The sequence below is a fragment of the Pelecanus crispus genome, chromosome 19, assembly GCF_030463565.1.
Source record: "Pelecanus crispus isolate bPelCri1 chromosome 19, bPelCri1.pri, whole genome shotgun sequence".
Taxonomy (NCBI): Eukaryota; Metazoa; Chordata; class Aves; order Pelecaniformes; family Pelecanidae; genus Pelecanus; species Pelecanus crispus.
Window position 1 is genome coordinate 6,557,730 of NC_134661.1, and position 7,157 is coordinate 6,564,886.

The 7,157-nt window shown below is 48.3% G+C and overlaps 1 protein-coding gene across 1 annotated transcript; it reads left to right on the forward strand.

Annotated features, from left to right (window-relative positions):
* The first annotated feature begins 1,040 nt into the window (after positions 1-1,040).
* Positions 1,041-5,965, forward strand: PTS (6-pyruvoyltetrahydropterin synthase). Its single transcript, XM_075723341.1, has 6 exons — positions 1,041-1,114; positions 2,000-2,079; positions 3,491-3,513; positions 4,550-4,606; positions 4,920-4,990; positions 5,520-5,965. Exons 1-6 carry the CDS (start codon positions 1,041-1,043, stop codon positions 5,659-5,661), a joined length of 447 nt encoding a protein of 148 aa, XP_075579456.1. The 3' UTR covers positions 5,662-5,965.
* The last annotated feature ends 1,192 nt before the right edge of the window (positions 5,966-7,157 follow it).

The window sequence follows — 7,157 nt, forward strand, 5'->3', positions numbered from 1 at the left end:
TCGAGGGAGGTGATTCTCCCCTTCTGCTCCACTCTCGTGAGACCCCACCTGGAGTACTGCCTTCAACTCTGGAGCCCCCAACACAAGAAAGACATGGACCGGGACATTGACCAGCTGGGTTAGCTCAGTTGGTTAGAACATGGTGCTAATAACGCCAAGTTCACAGGTTCAGTCCCTGCTTACTGCAGGGGGGGGTTGCGCTCAATGATCTCTCAAGGTCGCTTCCAACCCAAAGCATTCTATGATTCTATGACCTGTTGGGGTAAGTCCAGAGGAGGGGCATGAGACGGTCAGAGGGCTGGAGCAGCTCTCCTATGAAGACAGGCTGAGAGAGTTGGGGCTGTTCAGCCTGGAGAAGAGAAGCCTCCGGGGAGACCTTATAGCGGCCTTCTGGTACCCAACGGGAGCCTACAAGAAAGCTGGAGAGGGACTTTTTACAAGGGCATGTGGTGATAGGACAAGGGGTAATGGCTTTCAACTGAAAGAGGGTAGATTTAGATTAGATATAGGGAAGAAATTCTTCACTAGGAGGGTGGTGAGGCACCGGAACAGGTTGCCCGGAGAAGCTGTGGATGCCCCATTGCTGGAAGTGCTCAAGGCCGGGTTGGACGGGGCTTTGAGCAGCCTGCTCTAGGGGAAGGCGTCCCTGCCCATGGCAGGGGGGTTGGACTAGATGATCTTTAAGGTCCCTTCCAACCCAAACCATTCTATGGTTCTATGATTCTACGACTCTATGAGACATTAACTGGGGACAAGGAGGAGCAGCCCAGCTGTGGGAATGAACAACGCGGGCACGTTGCCCGCTTGCGCCTCAGGGCAAGGCGAGGGCAGGGAACGGGCCGAGGCGCTGAGCCCTGCGCCCGCCTCGGCGGGCACCGCGGGGCCGGGGCACCCGCAGAGGCTCAGGCACCGCCGCGGCGGGCCAGCGCGCATCCGCCGGACGGCTCCCGCGGGCGGCGCTGCCGAGCCGCCGCTCCGCCCCGAGGCCCGGATGGAGCCGGCCACGCCAGCGCGCAAGCACCGCCCGCCGCGGCCCTGCCATGGCGCCGCCCGCCGCCCGGCTGGCGAGGCTCTCCCGCACCGTCTGCTTCAGCGCCTGCCACCGGCTGCACAGGTGAGCGGCCCCGGGACGCCCGGCCCCGCCGCCCCGGGAGGCGGGCACACCTGCGGGGCGGCCCGGCTCCCCCCCCCGCCCCGCCGCCTGGCCCTGGGAGCCGTCCTCGGCGGAAGGGCGCGAAGGCCTCGCACAGCTGCGGGGCGTTGGCGTTCGCGCGTTCGAGTCCCCTCGGCGGCGGCGCACGGAGGCGGCGGCCCGGCTGCGTGTGTGCGAGCCTGCTGTCCAGCGCTTCCCGGCTCTCTTTGGCTTAGTCCCTTTTCTGCAGCCTCTAGGAGGCGGTCCTGGTTTTAGACATCCGTCCTCAACTGGTTTAAGAGCTGAAGTTTTGTTTCTAAATGGGACGACTTATGCTTGCAGTTTGTCAGCAACTCACTTGTTGCCTTTTTCTCGAAAGTGGCGTATTGCTGGAGCGCCTCGGCCTGAAATATTCCTTGGAGCAGGCACCCGAGTTTCTTCAAAGGAAAGCTTCAGAGAGGGAAGTCGTCCTTTATACTTCTTGGAGAAGCTCCCTAAGCTTTGTTAGCTAATAATAAATAATAATAGGCATAGTTTGCTCCAGGTGCTTCCTCCTCGGAGCCCAAGTGATTTTGCCATATTCATATGTGAATAGCTGTTAGTGTTTATACAGCAGTGGCATTAGGCAGTTGTTATGAAATCTGCATATAGACACACAAAACCACAGCAAAGAAACCCCGTTGTCAACAACATCTTTTCATGGGCCAAATACTCCTCCGGTTCTGTTTGTGCCTCCTGAGTAGGAAAAGCTAGGGAGTTACATTTAGGAGAGTGACTAGATGGAAGAGCTAGAAAGCAATCACAGCTGAAGTGAAGCCGTGAACATCTGTAATGGATCCTGAAATGCCATGTCTGTATTTCTCACAGTAAATCACTGAGTGATGAAGAAAACCTGAAGCTGTTTGGGAAATGCAACAATCCAAATGGCCATGGACACAACTATAAAGGTAAGGAGTTGACTTCCATGCCTTCGCATGTAGCTGTGGAGAGGCTGCTCTCAGGCGGCCTGGTTTGAGTGCAGAGTAACCCATGGGAGAACTGGGCCGGTCATGTGTCTCAGCAGTCTGGTGTGGCTTTTAGTGGCTGGTTTTGGAGTTTGTTAGAATTAGAAGGAATCCTCAGCAGCGGGGGGCGGGGGTTGAGCCATGGCATGGATTTGCAAGCTATTGAGTTAAATACATAATAAATATTTATCTCAAAATGTCATTTCATGAATCAAATCTACTTGTTTATAATCTGCAAAATCATTATGTTTTGAATGATGATTTTTCTAAGCAAAAGGCATGCAATTTAAACAACCCGTAAACTTTATTTGAATGTTGTTTTCACAAGTTCTTCTCTTACCATCTATACCCTATGCATGTAGAATCATCTCTCTAGTTACCAGGCTGGCTTCCGGTTTAGCACTGTGTATTGTACGTACCCTGAAACCTCTGCTGCAGAGCTACTAGCTTTACCAGGGAAGACAGATTGCTAGACTGAAGATCTGTCCCTCATTTTAAAGCTGTCTTACAGGTACAACAGTTCTTGCTTTCTCATGTTAGAAGGATGTTCCCACCGTAAAAAAAATTGCTGGAAAGGTAGGGAGGTGCCTCTAAAACTGTTCCTTGGCAGTGTGGAGGGGTGACGAAAAGACCATGAAGGGGCTTTCCCATCCCAGAGGAGAATTGCAACCAGGCTCAAATCACTGTCTTTCTATTTTTGTGAGTTTCCCAGTGAGCTGTGATTCTGTTCTCATCTCCTGGGGTTAGTGGGAAGGAATGCTGAGCTTATAAGGATGATGTTTCCAAGTGTTTGTCTCTTTTGTTGAAAGGACTTCTGGGTTGAAATGAAATGAAAATCACCTTGCAGTAATTCTAGTTCTTGAAGAGTTGGCGGCCACTTCATCCCTTACTTTCCTTCTCTGGTATTCCATGATGTCAGAAGACTTATAAGCTGACCCCACATCTTACGGTCTCAGGGGTCCGGTGGTTGTATGGGCACCTAGGGTGTCTGCATTGTCCAGAAGACTTTGCTGATTAAGAGGCACTGATCTTGAGTGTGCAGGGCACAGGCTGTCATAGGGAGTAGGTACTTGAGAAGTCATCTAGTCTTATCTCTGCCTGCAAGGGGCATTTCAGGGATAGTGGTGTGTCTCTGGGCATCAGACCTTGGAGAATGACTTCTTTGATGAGCTGGGTAACTCTGAGTCATTATTTTTTATGGAGTGGATACCCATTTTATAAAAACAGTCTCACTTTCAAGTGCTGGGAAGCCTGCACCCGTCCTTGTGGATTAGCAACGAATGGGTTGTCTGTCCCAATCAGTAGTGTACTTTGTTGTTGGCTTCATCGTGACCCGATACTTTCTTTTTTTCAGTTACAGTGACTGTGCGTGGAGAGGTAAGTGCGATCAACATTTTTTTTTCCATTCCTTAGGGTGGCAGGGTAGATGGGTCCCCGTCTTCCGCAGTACTGAAGTTCTAGCTCAATTGCTAGGTTTCCCAGGCTGTTTGTGGAAACTCTGTACACACCACTATAGAAGAAGGTTTCCCATAATCATTGTCCTATTCACCTTGCTTCTAACAAGGATTTGCAGGTGACCATATTTAATCCAAGGTTTGTAATCATCCTCTGGGCACATAATTTAGTTTGCCAGAGCCTCACTGCATAATATATAGGCTCTGGTCAGATCTGTGGGGTACCTTTGGGTGACTACTGAGCCACAGGGACGCTTAGCACTTCCAGTAACTGATTCTCTCTGCTGCTTTATCAAGGTATTTTGCTGCAAATACAAAAAGAAATTTTGCTTTTGCAGTTGTTTTTCACCCTTTATCCTGTCATTGTTCTGTGTATTCTGCAGAGTGAGTTGTTCAGACAGTGCTTTGGTTTTGACGTTTTCCAAACAACTTTTTGAAGATTTCCAGTTCATAGGAAAGGGAGTTTCTATTCAGAACTGAAACTAAAATTTTAAAGCCTCTTCCTTCTACATTCCCCAAATATGCTGTGAACTACACAACCTGGGAGTGTTGTGTAGCTGGAGCTGTGCCTTGTCCAGATGGGAGGATGTCGTGAGCTCAGGCTGGTCTCTATTTTGTCCCTGGTTGTCCAACCCAGAAGTTTAATGCCTGTTTTCCTGCTTATGGTCCTGCTAGATTGTTGCGTGACAACTGAGTGTTTCGATGAGTTTTTCCTCCCTGGTGTCAGCTTTTATAAAAGAGTGGAACCGTTATAGTTGTTTGTATGTTGTATCTAGCTTTTGGGAACATCACAGGAGTAGAGTTGGAACTCAGTGTGTGAAGGTGGAAAGATACTTTTCTTGTGGCTCAGATGTCCTGAGCGCACAGATATTCACAGTCTGATTTGTACAGGTTCATGGCAGCCTTGGTGATAAGGACGTGTAGCTAGGCTACTAATCTCCCTTTTATTTTCCCTGCAGATTGACCCAGTCTCAGGAATGGTTATAAACCTGACAGACCTGAAAGAATATATGCAGGTAATCGCACTATTTTCCTACACATCCCCTGGGAGAATTGGTTAGAGCTTAGCAATTTATCTAGTACCAGGGTGGAGACATGGTGAGTTGATGATGATAGGAATAAAGAAGAAATTAAGGAATGATTTAAGACTAAAATGGTTTAGTGCTGCGATGTTAGGCAATACCATGTCTCCAGCTAGGAAGTGAACAGGTGGATGTAGGGCTCTTACCCTTTTTTTACATACTGTTGCCTTGCTCCAGTCCCATTTGCATTGTAATGTGAACTCCACTGACCAACTGGGACAAGATTGTCACTGTTTTCTTTCTGCAGGAGGCAATCATGGAACCACTTGACCACAAAAACCTGGATAAGGATGTGCCGTACTTTGCTGAGGTTGTGAGGTGGGTGATGGGGACTCCTCGTGGCATTGGTTGCAGGGTCAAGGAACAGTCTTCAAGGCTTAGTCCTACATCTGAAAGAGCAGCCTTGATACTTGTTTGTGTAACACACGTGACACGCACTTGTGCATGTCAGGTGCTGGGTGCCTTGCCTGCCTTCCAGCCCTGCTGCTACACAGCCTGCCTCATTGTGCCAGGCCAGGTGCAGGCCTGCTGGAGCAGCTGCCATCCCACATACCCAGGAAGGCACCACTTGCTTGCACCTGAGGACCCCTTTGCAGACTGGCACTTGTCACATGAGCCTGCTCTGTGGACAGTTTGGGGAGACAGATACGACCTGGACCTGTTGATTAGACCTCATTTCATCCATGTTTGCTGGCAATGGTCCAAGCCCCACTTACATTCAAGGTGTCATCATGTGAAAGCTGCCTGCGTGGTTCCCTGTGGCCTTTAGCATCCCCCCTGGCCCATTCTGGGTCTAGCCTAAATATCATTGCTCTCGGTTCTGAATCTGCTCGTGTTTCACTCTTAGCACCACAGAGAACGTTGCAGTATTCATCTGGGAAAACCTCAAGAAGCTCCTGCCCATGGGAACTCTTTATAAAGTTAAAGTGTATGAAACGGACCAGAACATTGTCGTTTATAAAGGAGAAGAAACAATCTCTGAGAAGTGAAATGAGCTTAAGCTCAATTGGTCAGAAACTCTGCTGCATAATCAGATCACTGGATTACTTCAACCCTGCTGACTGTATCTCCTACGCCTAGGCATTGGTTATGTGTTACATAAGGACAAATACAGATGTTTCACAAGAATTCTTGCAGCAATCTAGCAATTTGGGTTCTCAGAATTTGTTGATATGTCTGCTTTTTCTCAAGACATTCCTGTTTTGCAAACCCAAACCGCCAAGCTAAGGTGAAATTTACAATTGTGCCATGTTAAATAAAGCAGCTTTCTGGAGAGGAGGTGGCCTCGCAAAATCTGTGTCCTGTACAGTCACAAAAGGCTTTGATTTTTCTCTAATTAAACATTGGATTCATTTATGATTTTTAATAAATGGGCTTTGGTGGTGTTTTGGTTCTTGATCAAATAGAGAAACATTCTTGAGAATGAGAACTACATGCTTTTTTTCTTTTTTTTTTCTCCTGTGCTACAGGCTCATTTCTTCTTGTGGCTAGCAGGTCTTTCTCTGTATAAGGAACGGGCGTAGTGAGCAATATAGTTGTTTACAAAGCAATTCGCAATCCAAACTGCAGAGCTATAGAGAACAGTGTTGTTGAGGATCAGCATGGGAAGCTGAGGAAACTGCGAAGTTGGAACATCGCAGCCCCAGTGGTGTCAGAGTGCCCTGATGCATGGGTGACAGTGGAAGTAGGCGAGAATAAACCCTTAAATACTGGTTATCCAGCTGGTGTCCCAAAGACGCCACTCTTGTGAAGTTTTGCTGGGAGAACGCTTTTCGTCTTAGAAAATTCCGGCAGATTTTGTCTCATTGTAGTGCAAGTACTCACTTCCTAGATACCCTGTGGTGCTATGTCAGCTTGGGGCAAGTACAGACATACAGACATAATCCTCACCTTGCTGAGGAGTCGTCCCTGCTACAGGAGACTTTCCATTCTGCATCTGGTCATAGACAGCTGAAATAGTAGGGGAGGACCTGTGATACCTTGAGTCTATATCCACTGAAGCCCCCTGAAAGCTTGTTGGCACAAGCAGCCAGATCAAGCGTATTTTTCTTAGGGAAGTTTTTATGAGTTCTGCGGGAACAGGATCAAACTCTCTCCTTTCATCTTTCTGGAGAAAGCGTTAGCTCGTGTTCCTGCTGCGATGATCAACAGTTGCTTCTATTTATTTTCATCGTCAGAATCCCATGTCGGGAAGGCCTTGTAGACAAACGAAGCACTTGGTATGCATCAGTCATTAGGGCTGCAGGTTCCTGCTGTCACTTGCAGACTAGGAGATGCAACATTGTTCAGCACAGGTCGTTACAAAAGGATGAGGCTGTGAGATGAGTTTAAATGAACACTAACCAAATTACTCTGAAGATTCCTGAAATTGTAGGCATGCTGTGGAAGCTAATGCTGGAAGAGGAATGCGTGTAAAACCAGTCAGGGAACATTTATTGTACAATTCCTGTGGTTAAGAGCCATAAGATCAACCTGTCTGTCCAGA

Bases quoted from the DNA above. Each gene is read 5' to 3' on its own strand.
- PTS (XM_075723341.1), top strand. From the start codon at position 1,041: ATGGCGCCGCCCGCCGCCCGGCTGGCGAGGCTCTCCCGCACCGTCTGC. The intron at 2,080-3,490 runs GTAAGGAGTTGA...TCTTTTTTTCAG, and splicing joins CCATGGACACAACTATAAAG to TTACAGTGACTGTGCGTGGA. The intron at 4,991-5,519 runs GTGGGTGATGGG...TTTCACTCTTAG, and splicing joins TACTTTGCTGAGGTTGTGAG to CACCACAGAGAACGTTGCAG.